The sequence below is a fragment of the Engystomops pustulosus genome, chromosome 4 (genome assembly GCF_040894005.1).
Source record: "Engystomops pustulosus chromosome 4, aEngPut4.maternal, whole genome shotgun sequence".
In the NCBI taxonomy this organism is placed as follows: domain Eukaryota; kingdom Metazoa; phylum Chordata; class Amphibia; order Anura; family Leptodactylidae; genus Engystomops; species Engystomops pustulosus.
In genome coordinates, this window is record NC_092414.1 from 41321706 (window position 1) to 41341296 (window position 19591).

The window sequence follows — 19591 nt, forward strand, 5'->3', positions numbered from 1 at the left end:
TATAGACAGGGGCTTGGATTGGCGAAAGCTCGCCTGGCAGCGGAGCGCCAGCTCCATGCCAAGATCCAACTAACATAGTTTTAACTGCAGCACCTTTAATCTACTACTAGTTCACTGCCTCCATACATCGTCCCCTTATCAAACGAGCTGTGTCAGGCAGAATTTTGGGTTGTTTTCATGGCTTCCATGTTAACTTTGTCGCCACCCTGCTGTGTAATCCACAAAATATACTGGCAAACTTTTATCATGTACCGATATTATTTGAGCGCTTCTTGCTCACCTCCTTTGGTTCCTCTCTGCCACCCATTGGTTTGAAGCCTGAGTCCATTTAGGGTATGTCGCCATGACACTCTCTAGCCTGCTGCCGCTGCCTCTGCATGCCGTCCCCTATAGTGTCAGGGTCAATTATTGGATGTTTTAGATGCTATCTAGCTTCATTCTGTCACTCTGTCATGGCCATGCTGTTGCCCATAATTTTGGCATAATGGTGCGATTATGCAGCCTCAGAGGCATCCATGCATGCTGCCCCTGCTGTTTCCTGTCCATTTCCGTGGTGTTTCCATCCTTTTCTGAGGTTCCCAGGTGTTTGGCCAAGCTTCCCTGTGCAGAGCCTTGGTCCCCTTGAAAAATGCTCGAGTCTCCCATTGACTTCAATGGGGTTCGTTATTCGAGACGAGCACTCGAGCATCGGGAAAAGTTCGTCTCGAATAACGAGTACCCGAGCATTTTAGTGTTCGCTCATCTCTAATTATAATCATTATAAGAAAAGTTTCCTATAAATGTCCCACTTTACTCAGAGGGGCAGATTTACTTACTTTATTTACTTTTTTTTTTTTTTTAAATACAGCGTTTTTTTCCGAATCCGTCGGGTTTTCTTACGGCCACGCCCCGCCCCCCCCCATTTCCGTCGTGTGCATGCCGGCATCGATGCGGCACAATCCGATCGCGTGCGCCAAAATCCCGGGGCAATTCAGGGAAAGTCGGCGCAAATCGGAAATATTCCATTAACGCGACGGAAAAATGCAATTCAGGCCCTTAGTAAATGACCCCCCCAGTTTTGACCTTGAAGTGCAGAAGATAGTAGTGGGTGAAATTTCTGATGTGTAATTTGCTGTGTTTCCTAATAAAGTTGACTTAAAAATATGTATACAGTTTTTTGTTAACATAGTTAATAATTTTTTACAATGTAGTTGTATGTATAGTTGCATACAAAAGAGCTATAAAGTCAGCACATGTACTGTACAATCCAAAAGTTTGGACACACCTTCTCATTCAAAAAGTATTTTCATGGCTACAGAATGGTAGATTCACATTGAAGGCATCAAAACTATGAATTATATATTCAAATTATATACTTGAGAAAAAAGCGTGAAAAATCTCAAAATATGTCTTAAATTCTAGGTTCTTCAAACTAGCCACCTTTTGCTTTGATTACTGCATTGCACATTCTTGGCATTCTCTTGATGAGCTTCAAGAGGTAGTCACCTGAAATGGTTTTCCAACACTCCTGAAAGACTTCCCAGAGAAGTTTAGCAATTGTTGGCCCTTTTGCCTTCACTCAGCGGTGCAGCTCACCCCAAACCATCTTGATTGCTTTCAGGCCTGTTGACTGTGGAGGCCAGAACATCTGGCATAGCACCCCATCACTCTCTTCTTGATCAAATAGCCCTTACACAGCTTGCAGATCTGTTTGGGGTCATTGTCCTGTTGAAAAATAAATGATAGTCAAACTAAATGCAAACCAGATGGAATAGCTTGCCGCTGCGGTAAACATGCTGGTTCAGTATCCATTCAATTTTGAATAAATCCCCAGCAAAGCACCCGCCCCCCAGTGTCAACAGCAAAGCACCCCCACACCATCACACCTAATCGTCCATGCTCCACGATGGGAACCAGGCATGTAGAGTCCATTTGTTTACCTTTATTGTGTTGCACAAAGACACAATGGTTAGAACCAACTATCTCAAATTTGCACCCATCAGACCAAAGCACACATTTCCACTGGTATAATGTCCATTATTTGTGTTCTTTAGCCCAAGCAAGTCTCTGCTGCTCGTTGTCTGTCCTAAGCAGTGTTTTCCTAGCAGCTATTTTACCATGATGGCCTGCTGCACACAGTCTCTTCTTAATATTTGTTGCACAGATGTGTCTGCTGCTAGGACTCTGTGTGCCATTGACCTGGTCTCTAATCTGAGCTGCTATTAAACTGCGATTTCTGAGGCTGGTGACTCAGATGAATTTATCCTCTGCAGTAGAAGTGACTCTTGGTCTTTCTTTCCTGGGGCAGTCCTCATGTGAGCCAGTTTCTATGTAGCGCTTGATGGTTTTTGCAACTGCCCTTGGGGACACTTTCAAAGTTTTCCCAATTTTTCGGACTGACCTTAGTTTCTTTAAGTAATGATGGCCACTTGTTTTTCTTTACTTAGCTGTTTTTCTCTAGCCATCTAACAGTCTATTCAATAGGACTTTCAGCTGTGTATCCACCTGACTTCTGCACACCACAACTGATGGTCCCAACCCCATTTATAAGGCAAGAAATCCCACTTATTAAAGACAGGGCACACCTGTGATGTGAAAACAGCTTCTGGTGACTACCTCTTGAAGCTCATCAAGAAAATGGCAAGAGTGTGCAAAGCAGTAATCAAAACAAGAGGTGGCTACTTTGAAGAACCTAGAATATAATACATATTTTCAGTTGTTTCACACTTAAGTATATAATTCCACATGTGTTAATTCATCTTAATATATCTTAAATATTCTTTAAAAAAAAATTGATTCACTTACAACACCCATCTACTATCTTATTTAAGAGTAAAAGATTACTATAATACAGTTTTATGCTGAAGTAAATATAATTAGTGTTTAATTGAAGGTTATCTAAAATTTCAACCAAATTTTCTGAATTAAAGTGCAGATGGTAAACTCTTTATTAAAAAGAATACGTTTCTATGTCCTTTCTTTTTCACCTTCCTTTCTTGCTTATTTATGCTGTTTCTGTAAATAAGCTTTCTGTCCTGTTCTTTATTGATGACTGGAAATAAAGTGACCTGATAAAGTTTCTAAAGTCTTAACTTTTGACAGTCTCTGATCTCCTTCTGTAATAGCACAGAAAATATACTGTGTATACTCTGAGTTTTCAGCACAAAAAATGCACTGAAAAACCTCTCCTTGGCTTGTAGACTAGTCAATAAAAAATGAAACTTCTGGCGCCCCCGATGCTTGATGCGGCTCCCCGATGCTCTGCGCGGCTCCTTTTCTGTCTTCTCCGCGATGCTCCTCTCACCGCGGCTCCTCTTCTTTCTTCTGTCTGCTGTAACAGATGGCAGAGCCGTGGCCGGCGCACACTGAGATGCGGCAATGTCACCGCTGATGAAGGGAGTATCATTGAGAAGACAGAAGAGATGCCGCGCTGAGCATCGGGGGTGCAGTTACCTGAGTATGCAAGTTTATTTTTTTTATGTGATGGGCGAACTGGGGGCTGGCTGGCCGGCTATATACTGGGAGGCTGTGCAATGCATTTCTTATACTCAGCTTATACTCAAGTCAATAGGTTTTCCCAGTTTTTGGTGGTATAATTAGGGGCTTCGGCTTTTACTTGGTTCGGCTTATACTCTAGTATTTACGGTACTCTGGTTCTGGAAATATTAAATCATTAATCATCCGCTTCTGCCTGAAGTGACGCTGTACATTGCAAGAGGATAAGATAAAAAGAGACTTAGAGAAGCTTTTCTTTATGAAAAAGATACATTTTGTTTTACTTTAAAGAAAATCTACCAACAAAAACAAGCATGAGAAACAGTGGACACTTACTGCCTGCCACAGCTTCTGTGCCTGGATCTATCTTATAGTTGTTATCCATAGCCTCCTTGGGGCATATTTATTTATGATGTTTAGAAAAAAACCACAGCCGGTGACTTTTCACATATAAAAAGTCGCCGGCAGCAGCGAGTACGCAGGCGCGAGGACAGTAGCGCCCTGCGCCAGCCCACTCCTGGCCGGCCGCGCCCTGCGCTCGACCAGCGACGCCCCTTCACGCCCCACTTGCAAGCCGTTATTACATAAAAACTCTTCACATTTATTTTCAAACTTCAATAAAATAAGGGATTATACATCACCAAGCTTCTCCTAGTTTAACATCCATGGTAACATATTACATGTAGGTATTGGGAATAACTAGAGAGGAAGTAACACAAAAAAAACCTCAGAAGAAAACTGAACAAGCGGTCTTTATCTAAAAACCCCATCTTTAACTTTATATAAACCCCAATTTGTATATAAAAAAGGTAAATCTATTGCGGGTAAACTGATTTTCCATGCCTAGCATGTCAACACTCTACAGCTATTAACAAGGAAGATCAATTTAACTTGGTTAACTATTAAACTCAGACAGTGATAATACATCTAAAAAACAACAAGCACAAAGTATAAAACGGGTAGCTGAACATTTTAAAGATAAGTCACATTGGATCTATGATATTTGAAGGCTTGTTTTGGAGCAAATAAAAGGCACAGATAGGGTTAACCTAGAGCAGAACCTCCTTCAGTATATTGGATCACAGAATTGCACACCCTCTATCCGCATGGTCTGAATGAGCAATGTAGTTTTAACGTTTTTTTGGGACATAATATGGTTACTGTTTTGTAGAAAGTCTGGGCAGTTTGGTGATGTATAGTATTTGTGATTAATTAAGAGTCGGAAGAAAAATTAAGGTTGCTAAATACAGGTGCCTGTACTGTGCATGTCTGAGAAAGGAGGAGCCACCTCCGAAACGTTGTGGTTAACACCTGTTCACTCCCCGCTACCCCATGGACAGCGGGATGCTATACTTGTAATAAGTTACCATGGACGTTGAACTAAAAGAAGTTTGGTGTTTTATAATCCCTTTAACACCCCCCCCCCAAGAGCTCTTCTGGCTCATTAGCATCATTTCTAAAAATGTATTTTAGAAGGAAGGAGGCCATGAATAACAAATATAAGATTAATACCACAGTGTCTGGATTTATGAGTTAGTGCCTCTGCTTTGTTATGCTTGATTTTGATGGTACATTTCCTTCGATGAAGTATATTACAGTTTACTATTATTACCTGCACTATTCATTTCTTCAATTAATGCTTTAAGGGTTTAGTTAAGCTTTAAATATTAGCAAAAAACAGATGCTTACTTGAGCATTATAATTGTATATAAATCTTTTTAATGAAATTTATTATTTTGTCTTTGGTATAAGCATTGCTTTAAAGGTCACTGCATTTGGTTAACCCCTGAAATTCTTCGCCAAGATGGAAATTGGGGGCAATGGAGTAAATTTGGTTCGTGCTCTCGGACATGTGGCACAGGTGTGAGATACAGGACAAGAAGCTGTGATAATCCTCAGTAAGTTTATTTTATTTTCATTTATGTGGTGCATATTAAGAAGTAAATTTGTTTTCCCTAAAATTATCAGTTGAGATACTGTAAGTTGGCTTTGATCCCTACAGTCACTGGATTGTCATTGTCAGAGCTTTGTCCTCCCACTCTTGTTCGCCCATTTACCTTAGAAGTAAAGGTTGAAAGGTACATAAATCTATCAAGACTAAAGTGTGGCTTCAGAGTGTAGATCCAAAATAAGGCCAGTTGCAAGTTTGGTCCAAAAAAATTGCTCTGTGTGTTAGCTGGTTCTGTTGGTTCAAGTGTAGATCTGCTGAATTGTACACTTGGGACAAGCTGGCTTGTATACAAACCAGCCGTAGGCAAAAAACCTCATATGAGTTGGATGCCAGTTACCCCATATCAGACCTCGGACCCATACTTTTCAATTTGTCAAAGGGTTTTTCAGTGCCTATTAAACAACCCTTCTAAGTACATGTAAAACAACCCATAATCAAAATCCATGTACAAATATTCTAAGTCTTAACACACTTTTAGGCTAAGCGCACATGACAGTTTTTATTATGAGCTGGCCACCGATCTCCAATGGGCCGCAAATATCTTCCTTAAGCTTATGATTGTGTGCACTTAGCTCAATTTATGAGCAAATTTGCAGCTTTTTCTCTGTATGGATGCGGTGGCAAGAAAAAACACATGAAAGAGGAAATATTAGTTGCTGTTTCCCTGCATAATTCTGTAATTCTCTTTAACCCCCTTGAAGCATTCACAACAGTAATAAAACTGGAGGTTTAATAGAGGGATGGGTTGGAATAGTATGTCAAGCCTAAAGTAAAACATAACAGATGTTAGAATTCCAACCAATAAAATTAAGAACTAACATAATAGTGTCTCAGGAAAATTCAAGACACGACCGGATGATGGGTACTGCTGGGTGATTAGTGTAGGATTACAGTTTGTCTCTTTGTAAAGTACTGTCTAAGGCCCCCATGCGGAATGATACATGATTAGTTAATGGGCATATGGAGTGTCTACTGGTAGATGTACATAAAAGGAAAAACTCTAATAACAAAGATGACAGGGATTTGCTATAATTCACCACATTTTACAGAATTCTTTGAAATTATGTTACTAATCATGAGGTACTAATTATGGGGCATTTGAAACTATCCAGGTGTATGATCCCATTCAGGAAATACTTTTTTCTTAAATAACTAAAGAAACCAAACCTGACATATTAGCAATGGTTTATATATTTTTTTTGGTGGGAAGGGGCTGCATCTAGGAAGTCTGACATCTTTCCATAGGTCCTTGACTTTACTGTTTGAGAATTATAAGAACACAAAAGTTCAAAAAGTAGAGTACAGATTAACTCACACAATGGGGGATATTTAGCAGTGTCGGTGGATAGGCACTATACTATTTTATTCTGGGCCATAATTAATGATTGATCTGGACAAACTAAAGACTGCTTTAGACTGGCTATTAGTTTGCCTATTTTATGACTGAATTTCTGGTACATTGTCTAAGAGGTTGTGTCTCTTTTTTCAAATATATTGGAAAACTGACTAAAACCATACTGGTAGGTTGTTTAGATTGTGAGCCCCATGGGGACAGGGACCAATTTGTCATGCTTTGTGCAGCACTGCGTAATGTGCAGGCGCTTTATAAATAAAGAATTATTATTATTAAAATGGTCTAAAACCCTTTATAAATGGGGAGCAAGGTCTTTCAGGTACAGATTGCTCTCAAATATCATTTAAGTAGGAGAACCTATTCTAAATGGGATGCATATGTTTGAAAAAGTCCTATATTTTTTTTTTTTTACTGAAATACATAGGTAGTAGGAGCAGAAGAAACTCCTTGTGCATAAATGAAATTTTAGCGCTAAATAACAAGAATTTAAAAATAGCTATAAGAATACTTGTGAAGAAGTACATAAAGTAATTTTGTCACCACCAAAATGAAGTGTACTGGAATAACTACTTGAAGACCTGTCAACAGAATTTTATGCCCCTGACTAACAATGTCTGCTGTTAAAGGGTTACAAGTCCTTCTCATATAACCTAAAATTATCTGCCAGTGAGGCACTGTACCTTAATTACGGTTGTTTATCTGATATGCAAATTAGCTTTTCTGACTCATGTCTGCTGGCCCTGACTCTCTCCCAGGCTGACAGTGAATCACGCCCCATTATTTTGACTGACACCTCTGTGTCTCTTCAAATCACTGCCCTGCCTCCTTGTACTTACGGGCTGTCTGCTAATATTCAACTACAGACATATAAACCTCTATTTCCTTATAGGAAATATTGTCAATTTTCTTACATGGTGCCGTGTGTTACATTTGTGTCATGTGACCAAAGTGAGGTCCTTAAGCCTTCTAACAATAGCAAACTGTACACCATGTATGTGATTACATGAAATCACAGCAGCCTCTATGGAGGGTGGAGAGGAGAAGAAATCCGTGGAGGCAGCTGTGACTTCATGTGGTCAGATACTAACACGGGGCACAGATTGCTATTGTTAAGAGGCTAAAGGACCTGAGATAATTAACTGCTAAATAGTAAGGAGGCATAAGGCATGGAGAGGAGTAGATGGCAGAGGCCAGCTGAGCAGTACACACTCCCTCTGATGCCAGGTAATATAAGCTAAAAGGTGATTTATGTGGATGTTAGGGAAACCATTTTTAGTTGAAAGAATGGTGGCAGTTAGTTAATAGAGCTCTATAGGAACCTGTCACTGGATCTATATGTGAAAATGTGGTGAAAGGTTCCCTTTAAACAATCAATTTAGGTAACACTTTTTCCAAGTTTATGGAATTGTGAGGACACAAGAAGGCTCTTATTAAATTGATGTTTTAATATAAAAAATATTTAAATATAGGAAAAATCGAAGTTTATTGTATCAACCTCTCTAAAAACTAAAAAAAATGCACACAAGCTGTGCTTTATCATGGGTCTAGTTGGAATAAACCAGTATTACCCTACACCCCCCCCACGCAGTGTCTGAAAATTCATGATCTATCAGAATATAAAAACGGTTTTACCCCGTAACAGAGAATAGCACCCAAAGTTGTAAATGACACTTTTAGCCATTTTGGAAAATATAAAAAATTCTATAAAAAGTGATCAAAAGGTCGTATAGTCCTAAAACTGATAGCATTGAAAACTTCCTCAAAAGATGCATAAAATGACATCACCCACAGCTCCGTACAACGAAGTATGAAACAGTTATTAGCGCCAGAATATTACAAAATCCCCCAAATATTTTTTGTACAGGAGGTTTTAATTTTTGTAAATGTATGAAAACATTATAAAACCTATACAAATTTGGTGTCCCCGTAATCGTACCGACCCAAAAAATAAAGTAGACATGTCATTTGGAATTTTTTTACGCAGAAAACAAGCCGTCACAGAACTCTTTATGTGTAAAAATAAAAAAGTTATAGATTTTTGAAGGTGGGGATTGAAAAAATGGAAATGAAAAAACATAAAAGGGCCAGGTCCTTCAATGACTGTACATAGTACATACACACAAAGATGCTATCATGCAAAAAAGTAACATAACATAAGGGACCATACCGTTTCCTTTGATATGGTAAAAGCAGAGACTTAAATGGAGTTTTCAGGGAGGAGCATGCAGCCGAAACATGATTTATGCCACATATTTCTTGTGTTTTTTGATGTGTTTAGCAATATGGGGGTGTTAGCTGTGATCCACAGTGTGGCTATTTTTTTGTTCAACAGATATTGAATCTTCTGTGATTTTCATCTGAGGTTGCAATTAATGTTTTTTTTTTACCTCCCAATACATAAAAACATAAAATTAATAATGTTTGTATATAATGAGAATACTAAAAGTGTTATCATTTCTAAAATAATGGGGGTTATTTAAGAGATAATGAGTAGAAAAGCTAGTTTAGTACAGTTTTTTTTTCTCAAATGTTCAAAAAAACAAAAAAAAATAAATGTCAGGCAAAATGCAGTGAGCGTCGAAGTAATGTCTTAATTAAATGTCAAGAAATTTAAGTAAAATGTTGCAGTAAAAAAGATTGAAATGGAAAAAACACTGGACCAAGATGGCGTACAATCACTGATTGTTAGAATGTGAAGTCATGTAATAATCAGGGGCTTTATATTTCATTGGTATTATTATGTCTTAAAATGTCTGCACTGTTGACATATAACTGCACTGGTTAAATGTTAAAGGAAATTAAATCACAATGGCCCCTTCTTTCAAAAATTGTACTAAAAAGTCTTGCATGCCCCCAATAGTGATAATAAAAGCTAAGGGTTATGGCTGTAAATAAGCTTATATTGAAACATTGTTCTGGCACTCAAACTACTTTGTAAATATTGTGTTTAGGAGTGTTTTTTTAGGTAGTTGTCCATTTGTCAAATGGACTGGGAATATATATTGGTACCGTCAAAATCCGAGCTGAGTTTTTCAGCACAAAAAATGCTTATATTCTAGTCTATAAAAAAATCAAATCAATACCATTCCGATGCCCCCCTGCAGATCCTCCTCTTCATTGCTGTCGGCAACAGGTCTGACCGCGGACACAGTATGGCGTCAGCCACTTGTTGACATCATAGTGTGTGCGTTGGGAGGGACAAGTGCTGTACACACTATGATGTCAGCAAGCGGCTACTTGCCCCCACATCATACTGTGTGTGCCGCCAGTGCACAAGAACCGGCCACCGACTTCTATCAACAAGAGAAGGACCTGTGGTGGGGCGTATGAAAAGGTGAGTATTGAGTTAATTTTTTTAATGTGCTGGGCATACTGGATGCAGGGGGCTGACTATAAACTAGAGACAGGAGGCTGTCTATATACTGTGGACAGGAGGCTGTCTATATACTGTGGACAGGAGGCTGTCTATATACTGTGGACAGGAGGCTGTCTATATACTGTGGACAGGAGGCTGTCTATATACTGTGGACAGGAGGCTGTCTATATACTGTGGACAGGAGGCTGTCTATATACTGTGGACAGGAGGCTGTCTATATACTGTGGACAGGAGGCTGGCCATATACTGTGGACAGGAGGCTGGCCATATACTGTGGACAGGAGGCTGGCCATATACTGTGGACAGGAGGCTGGCCATATACTGTGGACAGGAGGCTGGCCATATACTGTGGACAGGAGGCTGGCCATATACTGTGGACAGGAGGCTGGCCATATACTGTGGACAGGAGGCTGGCCATATACTGTGGACAGGAGGCTGGCCATATACTGTGGACAGGAGGCTGGCCATATACTGTGGACAGGAGGCTGGCCATATACTGTGGACAGGAGGCTGGCCATATACTGTGGACAGGAGGCTGGCCATATACTGTGGACAGGAGGATGGCCATATACTGTGGACAGGAGGCTGGCCATATACTGTGGACAGGAGGCTGGCCATATACTGTGGACAGGAGGCTGGCCATATACTGTGGACAGGAGGCTGGCCATATACTAAGTGACAAGTGCTGGCTGGCTATATACTAGGTGGCATGTGCTGGCTGGATATATACTAGGGGGCATGTGCTGGCTGGCTATGAACTTGGGGGCATGTGCTGGCTGGCTATGAACTTGGGGGCATGTGCTGGCTGGCTATGAACTTGGGGGCAGGTGCTGGCTGGCTATGAACTTGGGGGCAGGTGCTGGCTGGCTATGAACTTGGGGGCAGGTGCTGGCTGGCTATGAACTTGGGGGCAGGTGCTGGCTGGCTATGAACTTGGCATGTGCTGGCTGGCTATGAACTTGGCATGTGCTGGCTGGCTATGAACTTGGCATGTGCTGGCTGGCTATGAACTTGGCATGTGCTGGCTGGCTATGAACTTGGCATGTGCTGGCTGGCTATGAACTTGGCATGTGCTGGCTGGCTATGAACTTGGGGGCATGTTATAGCTGGTTATGTATCATAGTATATATGTCTGGAAAAGACGCAAGTCAATCAAGTTCTACCTTTAAGAATTAAATGGTTTTTCCCCATAACTCGTGGCATCCAGGCCTCTCTTGAACATGTACATAAAGTCTGCCATAACAACTTCCTGCAGGAGAGTTCCATAGTCTGCTCTTACAGTAAAGAACCTTTGTCTATGGCGATGGTAGAACCACCTCTCCTCTAGGTGTAGAGGATGCCCACTTGTTCTGGTCACAGGTCTAGGTATAAAAAGATCTTTGGAGAGCTCCTTGTACTGTCCGTTCAGGTATGTGTACATTGTAATGAGGTCTCCCCTCAGTCGTCTTTTTTTCTAAACTGAATAATAATAAATGTGGTAATCTTTCATTGTATTCTAGTCTCCCCATTCCCCTAATAATGTTGGTCACTCTCCTCTGCACCCGTTCCATGTCCTTTTTTATACTGTACACAATAGACCATGTGTGGTCAGACCAGTGATTTGTATAAGGGCAAAACTATGTCTTTATCATGAGAATCTATTCCTTTCTTGGTTCATCCAATAATTTTATTTGCTTAAAGGGGTTTTCCCACAAACAAAAGTTATTCTGTGGGTAGGGCCTAACTTGCTGATCAGTGGGGGTCTCAGTGCTGAGACCCCCACCTATCACGAAAACGGGTGGGGGGGAGTCCGATGGGGTCCCACGTACTTCTGTCGGACCCCTTGTCGCTTTGTCAGACTAATGGAGCAGACAGCCCCACATGTCCGTTCAGCTCCATTTATCTCTATGGAGCTGATGGAGATCACCGAGTGCGGCGCTCGGCAATTTCCGTCAGTTCCATCAGCTAACTATTGTTTGTGGGAAAACCCCTTTAAGAAGCAGCTGCCCGGCTCTGGTAACTAAAATTTAAGTTTACCATCCACCAACACCCCCAAGTCTTTTTATAGCTCCAGTTTTAACAAGTAATTGACTGTTTAAAACGTAATTATACTTTTTGTTTCCATGGCCCAAGTGCATAACTTTACATTTATCTACATTAAACCTCATTAACCATTTCCTTGCCTACTCCTTAAACCTCCACAAAGCAATCTGTACTGCTATACTATCGGCCTCAGTATTAATTACTTTACACAGCTTTGTATCCTTTGCCAATATTGAAACTTTACTGTGTAAACCCACTACAAGGTCATTAATAAAAATATTAAAAAGTGGCCCCAATAGTGACCCCTGTGGCACCCCACTGGTGACATCAACCCAATCTGAGAATGTGTCATTAATGACGATACTCTGTTTTCTATCAGTAAGCCAATTACTTAACCATGGTGATGCTGGTTTATAAGGTTATGGGCAGTGAGATACTTTAGGATAGCATCTCTAACAAACCCCTCAAATATTTTTCCCACAATAGAAGTTACTCACAGGTCTGTAGTTTCCAGGATCGCTTTTTGATCCTTTTTTGTATATTGGTACCACATTTGCTATGCACCAGTCCTGTGGAACAGAACCAGTCCTCAGGGAATCTTCAAATATTAAAAATAACAGTCTGCGGTCATAGCCATCCATGTACTGGCTGGCTATGTAGTAGGGGGCACGTGCTGGCTGGCTATGTAGTAGGGGGCATGTGCTGGCTGGCTATGTAGTAGGGGGCATGTGCTGGCTGGCTTTGTAGTAGGGGGCATGTGCTGGCTGGCTTTGTAGTAGGGGGCATGTGCTGGCTGGCAATGTAGTAGGGGGCATGTGCTGGCTAGCTATGTAGTAGGGGGCATGTGCTGGCTGGCTATGTAGTGAGGGAAGGTGCTGGCTGGCTATGTAGTAAGGGGCAGGTGCTGGCTGGCTATGTAGTAATGGGCAGGTGCTGGCTGGCTATGTAGTAAGGGGCATGTGCTGGCTGGCTATGTAGTAGGGGGCATGTGCTGGCTGGCTACGTAGTAGGGGGCATGTGCTGGCTGGCTACGTAGTAGGGGGCAGGTGCTGGCTGGCTACGTAGTAGGGGGCAGGTGCCGGCTGGCTATGTAGTAGGGGGCATGTGCCGGCTGGCTATGTAGTGGGGGCAGCTACCAGCTGGCTATGAACTAGGGGGCATGTGCTTGAATATATTTTTGCTTATCTTGATAAATCTTTAGTAATTTAATATCTTAATTGTACAAAATGTAAACTCAAAACTTAAAAATAGTTGATCTTGTTTTATTGTTTTATATTTAGCCCATCCAATGGAGGTCGATCATGTGTAGGACTGAGCTACGAGCTACAGCTTTGTAATACTGAAGAGTGTGACAAAGATTCAGACGATTTTAGAGAAGAACAATGCAGACAATGGGACCCATTTTTTGAATATCAGGATACTAAACATCAATGGATTCCTTATGAACATCCAGATGGTAATTTGCACATTAGCACAATTTTGATGGCTGTTTGAGCAAATGTATGGTATTCGCTTGCTTCTATGTCTTTCATTATTGTTGAACGACCAGATTTGTTTTGGCTTTGTATTTGAAAAAAACTATGGCTGATGAAAAATATCAGGAATTTAACTTCCCTCTTCATTGTAGGCTGGGAGATGTCCAATATGTAATATGTATTCCATTTATGTATTAAAAAAAATGGAAATTTTTAAAAAGTTTTCAAAATTCTATATTTTCTGTTTTGAATCATACAATCAAAATAAGTTGATAACTAACGTTACCAAATGTCTGCTTTATGTCGGGATGGTGTTTTTTGCATCCTATCATTTTTGTAGAAGGTTAGGAAACTTAGGTGCGATTTTAAACATTTTCATGAAAAATTCCAAAATCCACATTTTGATGGACCTCCTTTGCTTTTAAGTTACTTTGAGAGTCCTAAAAATATAGAAAAAAACTCCCATAAATTATCCTATTATAGAAAATACACTCCTCAACATATGTAAAATAACGTATATGAAGTTTGGTAACCATTTAAGGGTTTTTCAAGGGCTTAAAACAAAATGAAAAAACAAAAAAGGGCCAGGTCGTTAAGGGGTTATAGGTGCACCAAAAAAAGTTTTTCTTTTCACCAGGATTTCAGTTTTTCCATTTTTTTCTAAAGCAGTTGATTTATGTATCCCGTGTTGAGTTGGTTTCAGGTAGATTTTTTGGTTGCTATTAAACTGTCCTGTCTCAGAATCTGTGCTGTTAGGATAGTCTCTGTCATGGAAATATTTTCTAAGACTTATTTACTGAAACACTCTTCCATGTCAATGCAGAGTTTAATGTTGTCCACAGATCTTACAGGGTAGAAGGACAGACCTTTGGAGAGAACTGACATTTCATGTTTGTCAGGCTCATAGGAAGAAAGGTTCACAACAGAGCTCTGGTGGCCTGGCAGATCACTTGAACATGTGGTGTTGGAGCCTCTTTGTCTCAGTTTTTTAAGCTTTTTATTTTTGTTGTTGATCATCATATCCTGAAGGTAATTGGATTTTGTCTTTCATATTTTTTGTCATTTTCCAGTAGTGTTCGTCCAGTGGTGTTAGTCAAGATTTAGGTTTTCAGATTTCCATATGCATAGCTGTTCTGCAAGTTGATTGTTGTAAGTGTTCTGGGTTGGGTTAAGTATTATGAAACCTTTCGGGATGAGTCCTTCCTTGTCACTGTTGAGTTTTTAAGCAGGGTTTTCAGTTCACTTACTATTGTATATAAAATGCTGTGCATTTTCTTTTTCTTGTAACATTCTTGTAACATTGTGTCTGACTAAGAGAACTAGTATTCTCGAAAGCTCACCATCAAATATACTCAATTAGCCTTAAAATGGTATTGCGTGATTTCTTCACCCTTCTTCTGCTCTCTATGGCTAACACGGTACAAGTCTACACTATCAAAACATATATAAATGAGGCACAGGGCATATATAACGGTACAATGAGGGACATCACATGTAATAAACGTACAGTGAAACACAGGGTGTTCATAAACGTACAAACAGGCAGTTAACATAAATAAAGGTATACATAGTGCCTATACATAGTCTTCTGTTAGACTATGTACATATGAAAAAGTGCTACCCGTAATCCACAGACAGCTACAGATTCCCTTTACATGCCACCATGCTTGACGCTGTGTTTAAAGGGTTAACACTCATGAGGGGCCTGAGCCGCTGTAAGAAGGTGTCAGTCATAATAGTACAGCACGGGTCACAAGTCACCCCCTGCTGTGCAGTATTATTATGTCTTGCGTCGTTAAAACATATCAAATCTTTTAACCCCTAGGCGCACCAGGACGTTATAGTACGTCCCCGGGGCTAGATGCTTAGCGCACGGGGACGTTCTATAACGTCCTGCTTCTGGCACCGGCTCACGAACGGAGCCGGTACCAGAAGCAGCAGCTGTCAGCTGTCTAGTACAGCTGACAGCCTGCGCTAACACCCGCGATCGGAGCCGGCTCCGATCGCGGGTGTTAACCCCTTACACGCCGCGGTCAAACATGACCGCGGCGTGTAAGGGTGTTTGCGCTGTGGATCGGATCCCCCGTGCCGCTTACCGGGGGATCCGATCCACTTCTGGGCAGCTCCGAGGACTGGCATGTGCCCCGGAGCTGCCCGGTCTCCATGCCAGCCAGACCCCTTCCGGGTCTGACTGTAAACTGTCTGAGCATGCGCAAGCTTGCTCAGACAGTTTACACTGCTCTACAATAAAATAGTATTGTAGAGTTGTGTATTGAACTTAAACCAGTGATCAGAGCATCACTGGTTCAAGTTCAAGTATGTATAAGTAAAAATATGCAAAAACACTTAACACTACACATTATAATAAATAAAAAATAAATACATAAAAATATAAGCCCCTAAAATGTCACTTTCCCATAAAAACACTTAATAAAGTATAAAAAACACAAAAACACAAAAAAACCCGCATATTTGGTATTGCCGCGTCCGTAACAATCTGTATAATAAAACAGAATCATTACTGGACCCGCACGGTACACGCCGTAGAAAAAAAACGCAAAAATGTTCCGAAAAAAGATAATTTTTAATTAATACCCTATAAAAAAAGTGCTCTAAAAAGTAATTTAAAAAATGTTATGCACTCCAAAATAAGCCCACTAAAAAGAACAACTTTTCTCGCAAAAAATAAGTCCCTAACCAGATTTGTCAGCCGAAAAATAAAAAAGTTATGCATATGAAAAGATGGTGATAATAAAATGAACAAGATTTTCTCCAAATTGGTTTTTATTCAGTACAATTGAATAAAATACACAAAACCCCCACATATTTGGTATCTCTGCGTCCGTAACAATCTGCATAATAAAACAGAATCGTTATTAGATCCGCAAAGTGAACCCCGTAAAAAACAAAACAAAAAAAAAGCTCCAGAAAAAAGATCATTTTCAATTAATACCCTATAAAAATGCTCTAAAAAGGGATTTAAAAAATGTTATGCACTCTAAAATAAGACCACTAAAAAGAACAATCCTTCTCGCAAAAAATAAGCCCTTAAACAGATTTGTGAGGCGAAAAATAAAAAAGTTATGCATATGGTGATGCTAAAATTAACAACATTTTTGCCAAATTACTTTTTATGCAGTAAAAATGGGAAAAAAATAAAAAATCTATATAAATGAGGTCTTTTTGTAATCGTGGCAACCCAAAGAATAAAAATAATATACTATTTTTATGGTATGGTAAACAGCCAAAAAAAAAACCCATAAAAATCTTCCTGAAAAGTGATGATTTTCATTTCCTCCACCAACAAAGAGTTAATAAAATCTCACCAATTAGCCTATAGATTCCCCCAAATTACGTACCAGAAAAGTGCATCTCATGTGGCAAAAGAAATAAGCCCCTATAGGTCCACATTAAAAAAAAAGAAAAAAATTATAGCCTGTACAAAATGACATAGCAAATCTGATCTGGATGGCGCCTCCTTCCCCTCTATGCCCGGCCGTGCGCCCATACAGCAGGTTACCAGCACATGTGGAGTATCCGTGTACTCGGGAGAAATTGGGTAACAAACTTTGTGGAGCCTTTATTCATTTAATCCATTGTAAATGTTTAATTTTCCACCCAAAATGGGTGTATTGTGAAAAAATATTACAATTTGCAGACTGCACCTCCATTTTGTTTTAACCCCTATAAAACACGTAAAGGGTTAACAAACTTCTTAAAAGTGGTTTTTCATACGATGAGGTGTGTAGTTTCCACAATGGGGTAATTTACGAGTCTCGCTATTATTTAGGCCTCTCAGTGTCAATTAGAAGTTGAGCAGGTCCATCTAAATACAGGTTTTGGTGATTTTACAAAAAATGTGAAAAATGGCACCCAAATTCTGAGCCTCATAACATTCTAGTAAAATATGTGGAATCTTAAAAAACCATGCCAACATAAAGCAGACATTTGGGAAATGTAAGTTATGAATTTATTTGGATCTATCTGCATCAAAAGTAGAGAATTTAGAACGTTGAAAATAAAGAATTTTTCCAAATTCTGCCAAATTTTGTTTTTTTTCATAACTAAACACAAAAGATATCATCCAAATTTTTAAACTAATTTGAAGTACAATGTGTCACGAGAAAACAATCTCAAAATCCCCTGGATATCTCATAGCGTTCCAAAACTATAACCACTTATAGTGACACAGGTCAGATTTGAAGAATGGGGCCGCGTCCTTAAGGCCAAAAGAGGCTGAGTCCCGTAGGGGTTAATAAACCCTGCATCAGTAGTCTAGTGAAAATAAATGAGGAATTACACTTCTGTTGTTCTGGACCCATGTGGCTTGTAGTCAAATCAGTGCAAGTCATTAAGTGGTGATCAGACTTTTTTGTAAAATGTCCCATTCACCACTTGTCCAGTAAATTATTAGAATCTCCTTTCATGAAATCTTAAAATAGCAATTGGCATGCTAGGAAAATATTCTCTTTTTTTTAATTGTTGGAATGGTTTTAAGCATAATTTAATCAAAGATACTCTTTTCCTTTTTTGGATCAGTGCTGATGTGAAGCATATTTACAATAGTACAAATATATTAAGATATGCAAGAACATAACTCTTATTTCCCAAATTATATCATAATGAAATTATTATTATTACAAACATATAATAAATTCTTAAAATTTGGAAATTTCCTTTTACAAGAACATAAGTGGAGTTTAAACAAGCGGAGTTTTGTGTGTGCTAAGAGTGAATCTGTGGTTTGAGTGATTGTGGATTGAGTATATAAGAAATAGCAAGGCACTTAAATAGGGGTCTTAAACTGTAAAAAGCAAAAACAGGTGGGAAACTTTGAATTTTTTAAGAGGGCTAATTTCCAGAAATTCAGGGCTGCACTACAGGATTTAGACCGGGATCAAATACTGTCATGTGATGATACTAATGTTAAATGGGAGAAATTTAAATCTATCCTGGGTTATTATACTTCTAAATGTATTGGAATAGGTAACAAGTATAGACGGGCTAGATTACACCCTGCGTGGCTTACAGCTACAGTTAAAAGGGCGATTAATGATAAAAAGAGGGTATTCAAAAAATATAAATCTGACGGGTCACCTGACAGGTGGCTAAAGATGGCAAAACAAATCCCAAGACTTTTTTTTTTAAGTATATCAATGCAAAAGAAATGGGTCAGAGCAAATTGGACCCCTTTATTCTGAAAATGGGGCATTGGTAACTGGAGACCAAGAGAAGGCGGAGATACTTAATGTGTTTTTTATCTCCGTTTATACGATAGAAGAAAGAACTTCTGACATGGGTGGTGTCAGTGCGGGTCATGGATCCTGTGATATACTAGACTGGCTGAACGTAGACATGATCCAATCTTCAGTTCAATAGAATCAATGTGTACAAGGCTCCTGGACCAGATGGGTTACACCCCAGAGTTCTTAAAGAACTCAGTTCTGTTATTGCTATACCGCTGTCTGACATGGTGTGGTGCCAAGTGACTGGCGCAAGGCAAATGTGGTGCCAATATATAAAAAGGGCTCTTACAGGCCTGTAAGCTTAAATTCCATTGTGGGGAAATATTGGAAGGGTTAGTAAAAGACTATATACTGGAGTATGGGACATCAAATAGTATAATAAGTGACATCCAGCATGGGTTTACTAAAAATAGAAGTTGCCAGACTAACCTGATCTGCTTCTATGAAGAGGTGAGCAGATGCCTGGATGGAGGAGCTGCTGTGGATATTGTGTTCTAGGACTTTGCAAAGGCATTTGACACTGTCCCTCATAGAAGCCTGATGGGTAAAATAAGGTCTATTGGTTTGGCAGGAATCATTTGCAATTGGGTTGAAAACAGGGTGAAGGATCTTATCCAGAGAGTTGTGGTCAGTGATTCCTACTTGGAATGGTAACCAGTTATAAGTGGTGTAACCCAGGGTTATGTGCTTGGC

The 19591-nt window shown here is 39.8% G+C and overlaps 1 protein-coding gene across 3 annotated transcripts in view; it reads left to right on the plus strand.

The window, feature by feature from the left end:
• Positions 1-19591, plus strand: part of LOC140126382 (A disintegrin and metalloproteinase with thrombospondin motifs 2-like) — a 347949-nt gene that overhangs the window by 229444 nt on the left and 98914 nt on the right. For all 3 annotated transcript variants that reach the window (XM_072145781.1, XM_072145779.1, XM_072145782.1), the window contains 2 exons: positions 5227-5372; positions 13458-13633. In XM_072145781.1, coding sequence (XP_072001882.1) covers positions 5227-5372; positions 13458-13633 — 322 coding nt within the window. The remainder of the gene's footprint in view (positions 1-5226; positions 5373-13457; positions 13634-19591) is intronic.